This window comes from Engystomops pustulosus, chromosome 1 (assembly GCF_040894005.1).
Source record: "Engystomops pustulosus chromosome 1, aEngPut4.maternal, whole genome shotgun sequence".
NCBI lineage: Eukaryota > Metazoa > Chordata > Amphibia > Anura > Leptodactylidae > Engystomops > Engystomops pustulosus.
Genome location: NC_092411.1, coordinates 148,280,099 through 148,299,227, shown reverse-complemented (window position 1 = coordinate 148,299,227; position 19,129 = coordinate 148,280,099). Strand labels below are relative to the sequence as shown.

General features: G+C 41.6%; 1 protein-coding gene across 9 annotated transcripts in view; it reads right to left on the bottom strand.

Moving 5' to 3' along the window:
• The window catches only part of MYO9B (myosin IXB), a 132,436-nt gene that overhangs the window by 55,683 nt on the left and 57,624 nt on the right, over positions 1–19,129 (bottom strand). For all 9 annotated transcript variants that reach the window (XM_072156670.1, XM_072156660.1, XM_072156688.1 and 6 more), the window contains one exon: positions 4,525–5,406. In XM_072156670.1, coding sequence (XP_072012771.1) covers positions 4,525–5,352 — 828 coding nt within the window. In that variant the 5' untranslated portion in view covers positions 5,353–5,406. The remainder of the gene's footprint in view (positions 1–4,524; positions 5,407–19,129) is intronic.

The window sequence follows — 19,129 nt, the reverse complement described above, 5'->3', positions numbered from 1 at the left end:
GCTTGTACCGATCGCGGGTGTTAACCCTTTTATCGCCGCCGGCAAAGCTGCCGGCGGCATTAACGAGCCGGCGGCGCGTGGGCGCTGCCATCTTGGCTTCGATCGCCGCTCCCCACGATGTCATAGGGGAGCGGCGATCCGTTGCCATGACAGCCTCGGATCACACAATGATCCGAGGCTATCATGTTTTAGGCCATCTATTACAATGTGCGATCTGCACATTGTAATAGATGGTGTGCAAAATCCCCATATACTGCCATACTGTAGTATGGCAGTATATGGTAGGATCAATCAGACAACCTAGGGTTAAAGTACCCTAGGGAGTCTGAAAAATAGTAAAAAATTTTAATAAAAAAAAAAATAAAAAAATTATATTAAAAAAACCTAAAAATTCAAATCACCCCCATTTCCCTAGAACTGATATAAATATAAATAAACAGTAAAAATCATAAACACATTAGGTATCGCCGCGTCCGAAAATGCCGATCTATCAAAATATAAGAATGTTTTTTACTGCGTTTAACCCCGTAACGGAAAATAGTGCCCAAAGTCGCAAATGGCATTTTTTTGCCATTTTGAAAAATATAAAAAATTCAATAAAAAGTGATCAAAAGGTCGTACAATTCTAAAAATAAAAGCATTGAAAACGTCATCAAAAGTCGCAAAAAATGACACCACCCACAGCTCCATACACCAAAGTATGAAAAAGTTATTAGCGCAAGAAGACGGCAAAATGAAGAATTTTTTTTTTTTGTACAGGAGGTTTTAATTTTTGTAAATGTATAAAAACATTATAAAACCTATACAAATTTGGTATCCATGTGATCGTATTGACCCAATGAAGAAATTAGACATGTCATTTGGAGCGCAGAGTGAAAGACGTAAAATCCACGCCCACAAGAAAAACGGCGCAAATGCGTTTTTTCCCCCATTTTCACTGCATTCAGAATTTTTTTCCCGCTTCCCAGTATATGGCATAGACAATTAAATGCCATCACTATGAAGTGCAATTTCCAGAAAACAAGCCATCACACAGCTCTCTACATGGAAAAATAAAAAAAGTTATAGATTTTTGAAGGTGGGGTGTGAAAAATAAAGACGCAAAAACGAAAAAGGGCCTGGTCCTTAAGGGGTTAAACTACAAAAAGTGAGTGCACGCAAATCCTCTATTTGCACCCTATTCAAGGAAAATAAAAAAATTCTGCTAAACTGGTACCGTATGCCCGAGCTCTTACACAAATTCTATTGATCAGGTGCTGAGGTATGCCGGAGATGTGGAGGATCAGACGCCACCCTGTTCCATATTTTTTGGCTGGAGGTTAGGTCCCTCATTAGGGGGATCCTTAATGTGCACATTCCCTGGGACCCTGGAATATACTTTATAAATCTTTACCCTTGTTCTCTCCAGGGTCAGAGTGCCAGGTTGTTATTACTTATAGTAACAGCGGAGAAGTGTTTGGTATATTTGAATTGGAGACCAGAGATCTCAGATCGATGGCGCATATCATGGTCATACTACACATAAATTTGAAGAGATCTGGACTGAATGGGATGCCTATAACACTAGATTGATTTCCTGAAATGTTATTAAATGGTTATGCTACTTATGCTGCGGTTTTGAGATTACAGGTGGTCGCCTACTTAACACCCGACTTAGACAATCCCTAGTTACAAACAGATCTCTGGATGTTTGGAATTTATTGTACTTTAGCCTTAGGCTGCAAGAAACAGCTATAACAGTTATCAGAGGTGTCTGTAATGAAGCTTTATTGATAATTCTGGTTCTAATGACAATCCAACATTTTTAAAATCCAATAGTCACAGAGACCAAATAAAATTTGTCTGGGGTTACACTAATAAAATATACAGTCCGACTGGCATACAAATTCGACTTAACAAACCTACAGAACCTATCCTATAACCAGAAGACTGCCTGTACGTAGAATATGTGACAACTCTTCCTTTTTTCATTAATGGTTTGTCATGTTTTGCCGATTGTGTGTGTTGATCACCAAAAGATTTTTCTGGCTTCTAACACTAGATGCATAGCCCATGATATTTTCCCCCATCCTTGACACTATCCTTGATCATGCTAGAATGGTCCCTCTCTACAAACATGAATGTAATGTGTAGCTTCTCAAACAAACAGATGGTTCACCAGCAAAATTCCAATATTTTAAGACTGCACAAAGTGTATTGTTGGTCACCAAAAGTGACAGCATCTTCAGCAGAAGCTTGCAGAGTTTCAAAATAAAGGCAATGCAGAAAAAGGAACATTTGCAGACACCTTAAACTGCTACATTTAAGGAAGTACTTTTCAAGCCAAATCTACTAACCAGATCTTGTTAAAGGGGCACTAACCTCATATGGAATTAACCACAAATACCTGAATGAATGTACATATGCAGCCCAAACACCTTGAGTTCCAGATCTAATGGGATCAGCCTCCAGGTCCCAGCAGCAAATACTTGCATTCATTGGTCACTAGATGTTTGTAAGTACAAATGAATATCGGAAACTTTTTTCCAATTATGAGGCTTATTTATTTCCTTCTCATTTCCCCATGTGGACTAAATTCAGTTCTAGTTCATCTTGGAGATAAGACTTTCAGCTCAGATGAAAAGCAGAAGAAGGCTGCTGGAGGAAAAACAGAGGCCAGAGCTCCAAATGATTGTTGTACCTCAATGATAGGTCCCATTCAGACAGCCGGTATGGGGAGAGGGGGGGGGGGATATTTTTGTTCTGGTCACATGATTTGCAGCCAAACCTCTATGGCTCCTAGTCACAGTGTAACTTGCCCTATACATTGGCAGACATGCTATGGAATCTGGTCCTGCACACGGCCGTCTAAATGCACCCTTACAGATACTTCCGAATTAATATGAAAAGGTTTAAAATGAAATCTTTAGAATCTTTACTACATTAAGACAAGGCTGCAGGAACCTCATGACTTGTGGGGGTGCCATCTCCCTAGAAAAATTGGACTTAAAATGGGTTGGCCACCTTCCTAATAGTTTTTAATTAAATGGGGATACTTAGAAATTTTTAATATTTATTTTATATATTAATATTTCGATTTCCCTCAATCCTATTTTCAGGTGATAGTGGTACTCACATGTCCTCATTTTGGGCCCCTGGTCGCTCTGGATTTTTGTCCTGCATCCCCGACAGGGCGGGAGCAGAAGGAGTAGAGACACAGCTGTGAACACTCAGGGTGGGTTGTGTCACAAAATCATGCCCAGGACGGAAGGAACGCCACATACTCCTCCTATCTAGGGGCTGGCCCAGACAAACAGCAAGGAGAGTCAGATAGAAGATGGATTGATGCCCAGGATGATCAGCACAATGCTTGAGAATTCCATAGGAAGGCAAGTTACAAAGTTTTTTGTTTTCCTGTCCCAGAGCATAAGTTGAGTACAGTGGCCAACCACTTTAACGCAAAAAGCCCTTTAATTACATAATCTCACACATTACTAGTGTCAAAGTGGAGATGCCCTTATGAATTATTAATGTTTATTGACAAAACCACTCCAAGGACAAACTGCAGGGTTTAAAAGAAAAAAAAATGATAAACTACAGTAGATTATAATGGGGTTAACCATTATTATGGCTTCTAAAGGGCAGTCTCTGAATGAATGGAATTTGTATGTAATGTAAGAACTACTTTATCAAATAAAAGGATCATTAGTCTATAGAAACAGGTTTCAGAATGCCTGCGGGAGTTACTCCAGTAGTAATCCTACAGCTATTCTGCTACCAGCTGGTTACTAAATGTATAAATCCCTTGACCGTGCCACAAAAGCACAGAATTAAACATTAAAAAAAAAATTATATATGTGACTGGGAGGGAGGGGCTCTTAAAACAAATTCTTATTTGTATGGCGACTTCTCCTTATTAAAGAAGATAACTTAATTTAAAATGTCGACCTATGTGACCCATGCTATTTACCTATAGAATTTGCTATGTATGCTTATCACTGAAATTGCTCTGGCTATATTTTTGCCTTCAATAAAAAAGTATATGTTTGATACTAAATAGAATAAAAACATAATATTCCACTTCCTCCTCACTCCCGTTCAGCTGCAGGTCTGTTTGTGTACAGAGGCCAGCAGTCCTATCAGACTACTGCCACGCAGTACTGCCTTGCTACTGCCTAAAACTAATACTGTAGCAGAACGCAGACTGTTTTTGAGACCGCAACATTGGACTCTGTATACAAACTGATGCTACTGCAGAATGGGAGCGTTGGAGGAGGCAAGTATAACCATACTAAAAAACTTTTTTTTCAAATCCCAAATAACCCCTTTAAACACAATGTGTCCCTTAAAGTTTAGTTAAAAACGAATAAGTAGAATTGGCACACTGTTTGGAAAGCTTGTTCAGAAAAAAAGGGTGCACCTTCAGGTATGGTTACATGTACAATGATTTGGGAGCTGGTAGACTCCCTAGTAGTAGATTTTATTCGTTGCCAACCTTCAGAAAAAGTTTACAAGTATGAAAGGTACTGTACATAAATATATTACCTCAAGCACGGGTCCAGCCCCAAGTATGGTTCTCTCCACTCCACTGGCATAGCCCTTCTGACTCAGAGCAGTTAGACAGTGTATCAGGAAATTAGTACTTTGGGTCTTTCCAGAGCCACTCTCTCCAGAGATCACTATGCATTGGTTAACTCTCTTTTTCAACATTGTGTGGTAAGACACATCCGCAATGGCAAAAATGTGGGGCTCCAATTTACCCAGTTGGTGATTATCATACATTTTGACATACTTTGGGTTATAGATTGGTAAAAATTTGAAAGGATTTATAGCTATTAAAATACTCCCTGCATAAGTGTATATTTTTTGCTTTAGAAAGCGAACTTTCAGGTTTCTTAAAATGGCAGATTCTGTGAGATTTGGCAAGTTGCACAAATCATTGTAGTCCTCTTGGGGTCGGGGAAGAAAGCCCCTCTCCACAAGTCTCCTCGCTGCTTCCTCCTCGGATACTTGAGGGAGATGGACATATTTAATGGTCCCATCCTGATTCTTCTCCTGTAGCAGGAAATAGTATCCTTCTGCCTGTGAATGTTTCTCTTGGGCTTTACGTGGCCACAGACGCACCCTCTGCACTGGTGAATCATTGGCATCGAGAACCCACTCCTCTCCTCCACACTCCTTCACCTCAGTCAGAACATAGGTTTTAGAAACATCCAGACAAAGAGCAGCTGCTGCATCTTTTATTACATCTGAGGCAGTGGTTTCCTTGGTGGCCAATACATTGCAGCAGTTTGCATCTTCTTGACAGAGATGGGAATAAATGTACAGATCGTACGACGCCTTGTCCTGGCTGGCGTCATTGTTTAAACTCATTCTGTGCCAGTCCTGGGTTCTGCATGCCGTGTATCAGGCAGCTGTGAACTACACCTGAAAGACAATGGAGAGAAGTGTTAAACAGTATCCAGTGAAGATATGGAAAGTATATCACTAGAAAGATCAGGGACTGGATAGAAAGGATACTTGACACCAGATTATTTGTAAATTTAACTGTAAAGGGATTGGACACATTATTATTCTATAAACCTGCTGGAGAACAATACTGTATCCCGCTTACTGAGTTATGGTACCTTGCTCTGTGAAGGGCCTTTATAAAAAAGTGCTTGACATTGCCACTATTCGGCCATCCCAGGGCCACAGACGGAAATAAGATTTGTGTCTTGTACTACTGCAACACATCGCAAACATACGCCTAAGATTATTGGGGAGGCGACAATCTGTTACAGTCCAGGGTTCGTGGTAGAGTTTTTAGATCTGATCTTTAGTGAATAACAGTAATATAAAATAAAAGTTACTACATAGATACATTAGCACAGCGATGGCGAACCTATGGCACGCGTGCCAGAGAGGGCACGCAGAGCCCTCACTGCTGGCACGCGGGTCCTTTGAATTTAACTCGGCTTTAAGCAGTATCGGAGCCGCGCTCCGATACTGCTAAAAGCCATGACAGAGCAGGGCGCTGACACTGCCTGCTCTGTCTGATCACTGCAGCGCACAGGACGGTAAGCGTCCCAGCGCTGGCAGCGTAATGATGTCATTACGCTGCCAGCGCTGGGCACCTTACTCTGTGTGCAGAACAGAAGAAGCCGGAGGAACGCGGAGTCTGAGGTAAGTTAATTTTTTTTATTCGGGGCATAATATACCAGCAGGAGGGATGATTTCCTGCTCGCTCCCGACCCTCCCCTAAACTCCGCCCACAAGCCGCAAAACTACCAGCACAAACTGTGCCTGCAACCACAAGCCCTCCCCCCGCCCGGACCCCAGCCCGCTATCGCAAACCCACTATTGCGAACCACCATGCCCTCTACCACAAACCCCACCACAGCCCAAACCTCGCCCGCTACCGCAACCGACTCCGAACGCTACCAAACGCCACGCCCCCCCCCCGGACTCTGCCCGCTCTCCGCCCGCTAGACCCCCCCCCCGGCCGGACTCCGCCCACTGCAATTCGCCACTGCAATTCGTCCGCCCGAACTCCGGCCGCTATCGCTACCCCCCCCCCAGCTCCGGTCACTGCACCCCCCCCCCCATCACCCCCTCCCCTGGAACTCATGCCTCATAAACCCACTGCCCAGATCTCCATATGCCGCATTATCCCCCCCCCCACCCCCCGCAGCCCTAACTCTGGCCACCCGCCCTCTGCCCATCTACCCAACCGACCACCCCCCCTCCCCCTCTGGAACACCAGACACCTGAACTTTTGCACGGCCGCCACCTTGGACAACCAAATAGCAAGTAATATATGTATTTCTATGTTTGTATGTATGTATATACATATTATATTATATATTTATATGTGCATTTATATATAGCGGTGTGAGGGCTTATTTTTTGCGTTATTTATTATTCCATGTCGTGTACTAGGAAGCTGGAAAAAAAATGGTGAAGATGGCGGAAAAAAAAAAATTGGAACGCTGTCTTGTGGGATTAGATTTTAATACTTTCGCTGTGCGCTCCAAATCATTTGTCTCCTTTATTTTTTGGTTCGATGCAATCACAGTGATACCAGTTTTTTAGGTTTTATTGTGTTTTAAAACTTTATCAATAATTAAAACAGTGTACGAAAAAGAAAATAGTTTCGCCATCTTGTGGCGCTAATAACTTTAGTGCACGGAGCTGGGGAGGGGTGATTTTTTCTTAATGAGCCGTTGTTTTCATTGCTACCATTTTGAGGACTGTGTGACCTTTTGATTGCTTTTTATTACTCTTTTATATGATGTAAAATGGTGTAAAAGTGGCGCTTCAGTGTGTATAGGACTGCTGCCTCTTCCTCAATGTCACACGTATGAAACAAGTATAGGAGTTTTGAAATGCAAATAAAACGCAATGGGAGGGAAGCTACCTCTGATTGGGAATGTATCATTTTATTGACTCTAAACTAAACCGTCAGTTTTCAGGTTAAATTGCCGTACTGGCACTTTGCGATAAGTAATTAGGTTTTGGGTTGCAGTTTGGGCACTCGGTCTCTAAAAGGTTCGCCATCACTGCATTAGCAGAACCAAGACTACTACAAAGATACAAGGCCAGAAAAAATAAAAATAAGAGCGAGCCAGTCAGCCTTCTACTGTACCAGATTCAGCACAGTGTGATGCTGGATGATAAATGCAACATTAGATAGTCTCCATGTAGGTACCCACACTACCCAAAATATTAACAGTGCCCCAACAGTAGCCAATCACAGCCCACACACAAAAAACTTACAGACAACCCCTAGTTACAGACGGAGCTCTCTCGCCACTGCTACCTCTGGCGACGCTCTCTGGATGCTTTACTTTACTCCCAGGCTGCAATGATCAGCCTGGGAGTAAATTATAAAGTATACAGTTCCAACTTACATACAAATTCAACTTAAGAGCGGAACCCATTTTGTACGAAACCCAGGGACTGCCTGTACACACACACACACACTATACTGTTCTGGGTATAGCAGGACAAATTATTTAGAAAAATATTTATGGAAAGGGTATAGGCATTAGTAAAGTCCTATCCCAAATAATAGAGTACCAGTTTTATGTTATGTGGCACAAAATGGCAGACACACTTTTTAGTCAGTATTCACACTTTGTAGATGTGAGCCAGCATAAGATACCATCATAGTATGTTTGATTGTCTGTGTATGAATACTCCCTTGAAGGCAAAGGACGGACTAGTATCTTGGTCCGGGCTTTAGTCTAGATGTTTACCCAAATGTAGGTAAAAGTGAAGGTTTCTAGAGCAATGAATATACCGTAACTGAATATAAGTCACTTACTTGTTGAAGCAAGCAGGATGTAAGTGTATTTACTAATTGCTGGGACACACTTTTTGCAGTGCTCAGGCATCCCAAAAGATGCTCAATGAGGTGTTACAGGTGAGAACGTACTTTTTTTTATTTGCACAGTGAGTGTAGTTGCAAAGCATTATTGAAGTAAACAGTGTACAAGAGCTTGGGGTACCTGGTTCCTACTGTATATAGAAGAGTGGTGAACTACAACTACTAGAAGAACCTTGAATACTTGCGACACCTCACTGTGCCTCTCCACACAAAAAGGGAGCCTACAAGAACCAGCAATTACTAAGTACACTAACTTCCTGCCCGCTTCAACAAGTGAATTTATTCATATAATCGTTGCACAACAGGAACAGTCACTTTACCACTACTAGATAAACACCCAGAGCTGTATACCATCGGTTACAATGCAATCTATACAACACCTCAAGCCCAGGCCAAGATACCAAGCTGTCCCCTGTCTACAAGGGTGTATTCATACACAGACAGTCATATATACTATCTTGGCAACTTATGCTGCCTTACAGCTATGAAGTATGAAAAGACTAAAAAGGGGAATCTGCCATTTTGTGCAATTTTTTGGTTATCCTGTGTGATCAAAAAGACTTTGTTTTATGGGTTTATTTCGATTTGGTGAATGTGTATTTTATATTACTTTTTTGAATATGAATATCATATTCTGCATATAGTGCAAGGGCGCTGCACAATACAGTTCATCAGCTTTCTAGGCATATTTTATGTACTGTATATACTAGAGTATAAGCAAAGTTTTTCAGCACAATTATTGTGCCGAAAACCCCCAACTCAGCTAGTACTCGGGTATATAAAAAAAATAAATTAAAAAAAAAAAAAAGTTACAATTCACTCTGGACCCCAGCGTCCTTTACTAACCCACGGCACCTCTTCAGGTTCCTGACTGTGCTGGCAGAGGCACGTCCATGTAATCTGCCAGCACACTAAGGCCTCATTCACAAGGCCGTTGGGGGGGGGGGGGCGTATATATTTTATTATACACACACATCAGGTATACGCCCCCCTCCCCCCATAGGCGGCAATGTACCGTTCCGTGAAAAGATAGGACATGTCCTATCTGTTCTCGGCATACAGTGTCATGCGCCATGTTCCTCAATGGAGAGGGGCGGGGGTGTGCCCGGCACTGTGGTGTGCCCGTCGTGCTACGGTACTGTGGGCACACGTCTGTGTGAATTCAGCCAAACTATGATGCGATAGTGTCGCTGCCTGCTGACATCGCTGCAGGGTCAGTTCCAGAGGGCGACTGCTACATTAATTATTATTTTTTTTTTTTTTAAGGGGGCTCTGCTCTGGGTATATTAATTATTACACCATTACTCCTGACCTCTCTTTATAATATAAACTTCTTCTATGCAAACAAATAAAGTATAACTGGTATACTGGTGACCAGTATATAAAGGGAAGTGGTCACCAGAAGGCAGCATTTCACTGAAGACAGGTCTGAATAAGCCTTGCAGAGTACATTACATGTCACCTGGATTCACAGCTCTGCTCCCCTCTGTTCCCATAATATCCCCTGATAAAGATTACCTGGCTCCCTGCCAACAAGTCCTGGGGTGATGCCGCTTTTCAAATTGCAATGCTCGCCTGCTTATTTACATAACCTACCGCTCAGCCCTAGTTTCTAATTATTTATTTCCGCTCCCACTTGCTCCTTCTCATGGAGATGTTGGCTCACTGCACAGGAAACCTTGTGTCTACGTTGTGAGCCGTGCGCATGCACACTTAGCTGCCCGGTGCTTTGAGCCACGAACTGCGTGAGCTACAGAGTGTAGGCTCACCATGCCTTATTGAATACTGCAACTATGAAGTGAAATTTGTTATGCAGAAAACAAGCCCTAGCACAGCCACAAAATAAAAAAAATTAAAAAGTTAGATTTTTGACGGTGGGGGAATAAAAAATAGAAAAAGCAAAAACTAAAAAGCTACCATCAAATTCTTATATTTGGTAGCCATGGCCTCCTTCCTTCTAAAATCAACTCTTAAAATGATGAACTACTGTGGCGATGCAGTAGCACTTCCCCCTCCCCTTGTGTGTTGGAGGGCGAGACGGTGTAAGTATTTGAAGATCCAGCACAGACTGTTTAGAATGAAGAAGGCCATGGATGACAAATATAAGAAGATGTCCTCAGTCACAGGGAAGATTTATCATGCGCCAACGCTCATGCATCGGCATATGATGAAACCCTGCCCGTCTGGTCAGAAACGTTCTACAGACTGTGAACTTCCACTTGTGAAAGGTTGCAATCTGCATCGAGTGCATAAGAGTGGGGTAGGTACAGTGCTCTGGTTTATCATGCTCGATTTTGATGGTAGGTTGCCTTTAAAGAGGACCCCTCACTCTAAATAAACCATATAGGACCTGCTTACCCTAGCCCAACCCCAGTTATAGCAGTATTAAATTGCTAGCTTTATCGCAATTTGCCCCCGCTGGAAGCTTGGTCCCGCGTAGTGCAGTGCTTGCTCGCTTTATCAGCATGTTCCGTTATGTTGCAAATTTTTACTATAGCCATTTTTTTGTTAAATAAACTTTGTGTCTGAACTATAAGGTTCATAGACAATGAGCAATTCACTGTAATAAAGTCACAAATGTACAAGTATCCTGTATGCTAATGCAAAACGGCTATTAGGATCATCAAGAACAAATTCCCTACAAGTAACAGGGAATAATTATTTTTATACATCAACTTCTAAAAGACGCCCTTTCAGACTGACTCACTGCCAGGTCATGTATAGGTTATCTTAAAACTATGAATAATCCTCTAAAAGCAGCTAGTATCAATGCTGTGCAGTAAATGAAGCATCATTTAGTTATGTATAAAAAGCATGAACAAGGCCTTTCCACGTAACAGTTAATCTACAGCTGTGCATTGTAAAACACAAAACCTCTAGTCGTAGCTTGCAGCATTAGAACAGAGGGCTCATATGTGATGAGCTATAGAGAAGAATACAGTAATACAAGAAATACTGGATTGGAAAGTATACGCCAGTTGTTAGGCAGAAGCCAACATGTCCTGGAGTCAAATGAACATAAGCACTAGGCCTACAACTCACACTGCACCATTTAATTGCATTATATATGTAAACAATAGCATAATAATGCAAAGTTATCCTCAGTCAATACAAGCAAGTAGTACCACTGACTCAATGTTTAACATTTTCTTTGCTATCCGCAGGTAAATACTTTAATTTTGTACAAAAAATATGTACAAACATGTGTATGAATGCATTCTTCCTCTCCTCCATCAATGCCTGCTCAATGCATATGACGTGAAGTGGGGAGGGGTGAGGAAGATGCAAGAGTTTAAGGGAGAGAAGACTGACACAGGCTGCAGCTACCACCTCCCCAGGACTCACCACATGCTGCTGGCAGGGAGTCAGGTGATTGTCAGAATTCTGAATCCTTTCAGTAGTTTATAGAAATTTAATTCAAAGGCAAATGTAAAATCAGCATAGCCTAGGCCAGTGATGGTAAACCTTTTAGAGACCGAGTGCCCAAACTACAACCAAGACCCACTTATTTATTGCATAGTGCCAACACAGACATTTTATTTGTGATTTATACCCCCTGCTCTGTCACTGCTTTCATTGACACCAGCACCCTGAGGTCACCAATAAGGCAGAAAATAGAAGAAATTTGGATGATCATTGTAGCTTCCCTCCAGGGTCCCATAAACAGGAAGAATTGTCAGGGTCGGAGCAGGGGCTACAATGATAATACAGATCTGTCCACACCTTCCCACTCATCCAGTGGTCCCAGGTAGTCCTGTCACTTTAAAATAGCTCTGTGCACAGCAAGTCCTGGGATGTTTGGGACTGCAGGAAGGTACCAGTGCCATAGGTTAGCCACCACTGGCCTAGGCTATTGTAATCTGTCACCAGCAAAAGATTGGTATTCCTGGTGACAGGTACCCTTTAAACAGTTTCTTACTGCTTTAAGATGTATTTGGTGAAAGGGAAATATGGAAAGGGCTCACGGCTGATTTATATGGCTATTTTCATCAGACCAAAGGCCCCATGGGTCAACCAGTTCATAAAGAAGAAAAGGAAATACCGGCACTACCCTCAATAGAACCAAACAATAGGGGAACCTCCAGATCACAGCAACAGAAGTAAGAGACCAGCCACCTGGGTGCACGTGGAGCAGCAGAATATATAGTAATCCAAACAAAGAAAATGGCATCTCCTACATAGAGGTCATAGTATCATCATAGTATCATGGTATACAAGGCCGGAAAAAGAAGCAAGTGCATCAAGTCCAACCTTAAAACATTTAATTAATTCTTAATCCCCATAACCCATAATATTTTTGCTGTACAGAAAGGCATCCAGGCCTCTCATGAACATGTACATAGAGTCCACCATAACAACCTCCGGCGGAAGAGAGTTCTATAGTCTCACTGCTCTTACAGTAAAGAACCTTTGTCTATGTTAATGGCGGAATCGCCTCTCCTCTAGGCGTAGAGGATCCCACCTTGTCTTGGTCACAGGCCTAGATATAAAAAGATCTTTGGAGAGATCCTTGTACTGTCTGTTTAGGTATTTGTACATTGTAATGAGGTCTCCCCTCTACAAAATTTGGGATTACCGTATTCAGTTTAATCTGTCATTGTATTCTAATCCCCCCCATTCCCCTAATAATCGTGGTTGCTCTCCTCTGCACCCGTTCCAGCTCTACTATGTGCTTTTTATACACTGGTGCCAAAAACTGTACACAATATTCCATGTGTGGCCTGACCAGGGCAAAACTATGTCTTTATCATGAGAATCTATTCCTCTTGACACATCCCATGATTATTTGCTTAAGCAGCAGCCGCCTGACTCTGGTAACTAAAATTAACTTTACCATCTACCGATACCCCCAAGTCCTTTTCAGCTCCAGTTTTACTAAGTAAATGACGGTTTAGAAAAGAATTATACTTTTTGTTCCCATGGCCCAAGTGCATAACTTTACATTTATCTACATTATCCACACCAACCATTTCTCTGCCCACTCCTCAAGCTTTCACAGATCCCTCTGTAATGTAATCAACCTCAGTATTTATTACTTTACACAAATATTGAAACTTGACTGTGTAAACTCACTACAAGGTAAATAATAAAAATATTAAGAAGTGGCCCCAATACCGACCCCGTGGCACTCCACTGGTAACGTCAACCCAATCTGAGAATGTGCCATTAATAACGACCCTATGTTTTCACTAATAAGTGAATTACTTACCCAAATACACAGATTTTCCCCTATTCCCAGCAGTCACATTTTATATACCAACCATACTATCCAGCATGGTGTCAAATGCCTTTGAAAAGTCCAGATATACAACATCCACAGCGTCCCCCAGGTCCAGTCTGGAACTTAGCTCCTCGTAGAATTCAATCAGATTAGTCTGCCAGGACCGATCTCTCATAAACCCATGCGGACGCTGGGTTATAAGGTTATGCACAGTGAGATACTCCAGGATAGCATCCTAACAAACCCCTCAAATATTTTCACCACCACAGAAGTTAGACTCACAGATCTGTAGTTTCCAGAATCAATCTGATCATTTTTTTGTATATTGGTACCACATTTGCTGTGCGCCAGTCCTGTGGAACATAACCAGTCCTCAGTGAATCTTCAAATATTAAAAATACAGGCAGTCCCCGGGTTACATACAAGATAGGGTCTGTAGGTTTGTCCTTAACTTGAGTTTGTATGCAAGTCGGAACTGTATATTTTAGCATTGTAATCCCAGCCAGAACTTTTTTGGTCTCTGTGACAATTGGATTTTAAAAATGTTGGGTTGTCATAAGAATCAATATTAACACTAAAGCTTCATTACAGACACATTTGATAACTGTTACAGCTGTTTATTGTAGCCTAAGGCTAAAGTACAATAAATTACCAATATCCAGAGGTCCGTTTGTAACTATGGGTTGTATGTAAGTCGAGTGTTCTTAAGTAGGGGACCGCCTGTATACATAATTCATGTAGAACCCGGTGGTGTATGCCATCTGGCCCCGCTGATTTATCTATCTTAGTGGTTGCGAGGCGGCGCCGTACCTCTTCCTGGGTTAAACTGTTGACATTCCAAAGAGAATTTACATTATTCCTCATTGTGTCTTCCACCAGGGGATTTTCCTGGGTAAAGACAGTTGAGAAGGCGACATTCAGTAGATTGGCCCTTTCCTCATCTCCTTCCACCATGACCCCCATGTTATTCCTAAGAGGGCCCACACTCTGTTTTTAGTTTTTTATCATTTATATACTTGAAAAATAATTTGGGAATATTTTTGCGCTCCCTGGCAATATTTCTCTCAGTCTCTATTTTTGCAGCCTTTATCTGCTTTTTACAGGTTTTATTTTTCCCTCTATAATCCTGTAAAGCTTCATAGCTACCTTCACGTTTTAGCACCTTAAACGCCTTATCTTTCTCGCTTATTGCTTTCCTTACCTTAGTTAGCCACATTGGCTTTTTCTTGTTCCTCTTATGATTTTTCCCATATGGTATGCGTTTCTCACAGGGCTTTTTTAGAATTGTCCTGCAGTCGGTATTCTTTGAATACAATGAAGATTGACCACTATGCCACTTTTTTGCTTGGATTACCCCATGGGTCAACTAGTTCTGCTACAAAAACCTCCCCACACTCCTGATGCAGGGTGTTGGTAGAGAGAAGTTAGTCTTCTATCTGGCTTCTTACTACCATAGTACTAGCAGCAGCCTAGGAGGCTGACACAGGATACACCACCTTGAGATCACAATCCCAGGGCAAATCTTGTACTACCTTTTCTCCTCCATTTTGGATCCCTAATTAGTCCCAAGTCTCTATATACAAGTCGAATATGGGAGGGGGTGGGACAGCAAACAGGTTATATCTCAACACTTCTTTGCTCAAGCACAAGCAGTATGCAATGCTGGGTGAATAAATAAGGTTTTGTTTTTATGATTTTCAAGTGAGTGCTAGTGCTTTCTTTGATTCAACCTATGGGAAGCACATTTCTCACTCTATTGCTGGGGGGATACAGACATTATAATCAGGATTGTGTATAAAAATAGAAATGTTGAGCAACTGTCATGTTAGAAAGGAGCCACGGTACAACACAGAGGTCGCTGAATAATCGGGTGTCTTTTTCTGACCCTTTGCATGTACAGTTGTACTTTTGTTGTATGTCAATAGGGCCCTGAGCTCTTGGGAGCAGGGCCCTATTGTTTGATATAACCATGTTATATTGTTCTGTAATGTCTATTCCTAGGGGGAGGAGTAGGAGGGTTGGCTTCTGTATGATGGAAATACAATCATTAATCATTTCCTGCTTCACACAAAGGAACGTCCATTGCATTCACTATTAAAAAAATATATGGTATTGTACACAAGAGATTACAATGAGATTGGGTTTTGCAAACTATATTCAGGATTCCTGAATTGCAGTATGGATCCGCAAGCAAAAAAGTAAAACTATGAAGTAGAACAAGACACAAGGAGCCGTCTGCGACACACAAGGCTGAGCCTGACAACCGTCTAGTCTGTATTGTTCGGGGCCGAGACAAAGGCTTGTATGAAGAGAGATTTCAGCCCATGCCTCCTCCTCAACTTCCTATCAGCAATATGAATAGAGGAAGCTTAAGTAGCAGCCAGGAGAAGAAAAGAGCAAGCAGCAAGGACATTTTAACACATCTGTTGTTTTAATAAAAAGTTAGGAGCCATGTATAAAGATAAAATACAAAAACAAAAGCCTAGACCACTATATATTTTTAACTTGGGCCTGTTTCATTCCATTATAAAATCCAAACTGGGATATTCCATGCAACAAAAGTTTGCCAGCACACAAAAATTAAGGCACCAAAACTTCCAGCATGTTGAAATCACTCACACTTTAAGGTACAGAAGGTATGTTCTGCACTCTCCACACAACGTTTTTCTTCATTGCTGGAAGTGTAAGCAGCCGTGTAAACATTTTCACAGCAATGAAAAAAAAAAAAAAAAAACATTTCAAGAGTAGCCAAACGCATTGTAACATTTATAAACGCATGCGTCCTGACGCATGTGTCTCAACGCATCCAAAACACCACGTGTGAACGCGTCCTAAAAGGAACATCATGATGCATTCAGGTGACTAATAAGATAGAATTAGATTCAGCAGATATTTGTGTGTGTGGCCGTATTTTACAGAAGAGAATGGTTTAGTGTTTTAGGTTAATAGGTAAGAGAGCCAGCAAGTGCAACAGAGGCAGTCTCTTTTTGCTTACAGGAGCTACAGGGTGACAAGAAGAACAGTGCGGTACTTCCAGCTGTCTGTTGGAAAATGATGGAAATAAGGTGACGCTATATTGTACCAGCTGGCTGATTTGTGTATCCTTACTTGGGTTTTATAATATACATTTACCCCTTATTATACTAATGAGAACTTCTGTGTATGATACTTATTGTCCAACAGTTGAAAGCTCCCCAAGATCAGACATTTATGCTACATTCACATTAACATATGCCCACTGTACCGTAGCACCAGGGAGAGGAGGCTCACCCCCAATCACCCCTGCCCCTCTCCATAGAGAAACATGGGCCACGGCGCTGTATTCTGGGGAAAGATAGGACATGTCGTATTTTTCCCCAGCTACGGAACCGCATGTGTGCAGCACCGTACCATTCCCGTGCGCCCATTGCCGTCTATAGGGGACGTATATATGCCATATTTATGTCCCCCATAAGGCAATGTGAATGCAGCCTTAAAGGGGTATTCTCAACTGGGCATTTACTTGTAATTTAACCCCTTCTCTCTCTTGGGCGTAATAGTGTATCCCTATGGGAAGATAATAGCCCAGCTTCTGGCCTGTAACAGTTAGACCCCTTCCGGGTCTGACAGTAAATGGTCTGAACTTGCATCTGCATGCCAGACAGTTTAACTTCTCACCGACACATGACGTTATACTACATCACCCGTCGGCTGCGTGTGAATGGAGAGGGCTCACAGGCTGAGCACTCTCCATAGTCGTTGCTGCATATTATGGCAAACACTTATCCCCAATCGGTGCTAGCAGTATCAACCCATCGATCGCCGCTGGCAAACTTTGAAAATAGAAAACCTTTAAAATTTTCACCTGTCAGAGTGTGTGCTGACACGCACACAATATTACAGCAGGGGGGAGGGGCCAAGTGAGCATCGACTTTCTTTTTCTAATGAACTGGGCAAACTGGGTATGGTGAAAGGCTGGCTGCTGGCTATATGCTGGGGCAGGGGAGTTGGCTTTATACTGGGGAAATGTTGGCTGGCTATATACTGGGGCAAGGGGCTGAATAGCTATACACTGGAAGGAGGCTGTGACTAATGCATTTCCCACCCTAGGCTTATACTCAAGTAAATAGATTTTCCCAGTTTTTTGTGGTAAATGTAGGAGCCTCGGCTTATATTCGGGTCGGCTAGCACTCAAGTATATACGGTAATTTATTATATACAATACAGCTGCACTGCATGTCCAAAAACAGAAGTTATTATATCCAAAACTTCTTTATTGATTAAGAAATGCATAAAAATGTGCACGCAAGTTCTACACATCTACCTCAAATCAGTGATGTGACATAAAGGCTATACAAATGTACTTAATCACAGAAGGTTGGCGGCAGTGATATCACTGGTTACTCACCCACACCACTCCCATACGCATGACCAGCTTCATAAAATTACTTTGCGTAAGGTTTAAAATTCTCATCAGGTTAAAAGGGTTTTCCCATCAAACCATTTAATTTTTTTGTATATTTTCTAATTTTTCCACATATTAGGTGATAAATAGATAATAGGTGCAGGTTGTACCTCTTTGGAACAGTGACCTGCTGAGCCCCTGTATAAGCATGTCTCCCTTAAACAGAGCATGGAGAATTGCAAGATCGCTAACATCCACCATCTCCATGCCATCATGCAGGAGTGAAAGAGGGTGCAAGTTGCCGTAACCAGTGCATAGTGCAGCAAAGTCATTAGTAACACCCATGATCGTTGCATGGCACCAGATGCACTTTGATCGTCGGTCTCTTTGAGGTCATGGGCTCATCACTCCCCCACTGGCAACCTGGAGTCTTAATAAGACTCAAGGAACTGTCATTCATTGAGATGGCAAATTCTCCATATACTGCAATACTGTGGTAGGATCAGACCCCATAGGGTTAAATTACCCTAGGAAGTCTAAAAATAAAAAAACTCATATCATCCCCCTTTTCCTTTGAAATGATATAAAAATAAATATCATAAATGTGTTAAGTATCGCTAGAACAAAAAAAGGTTATTCCCAGTTTTGAACCCTTTAATTGAAAATAGGGCCTAAACATCCGAATCACAACTTTATCGGCATTTTGCACTTGCAAAAGTGATCAAAAGTTCATACAGTATAAAGAATGGTATTAATGAAAATGTCATCACCTTATACTCCGCAAGCGAAAGTATGAAAAATGTTATTAGCGTCATAATAATTTCCCCCCAATAAAGGGATCAATAAAGTTGTATTTTATTGTATTGTAAACATTACAAATAGTTTTCACACAAATTGTTTCATTTTCTAAACACTGTTAAAATCCATTTGGGATCCCCATGATCATGCGGAGCTAGAGAATAAAGTGCAGGTGTCATTTGGAGTTTCCAGTGAAAGTCGCAAAAAAAAAAAAAAAAGCCCAAAAGAAATTGGAACAAATTAATTATTTTCAGCAATTACATTTGGAATTTTTTTTACCTTCTTCCCAGTGCAGGGTACTGAAAAATTAAGTACAGACACTAGGAAGTAAATTAATTAAACACAAAACAAACCTTCCGTAAGCTCTGTACTTGGA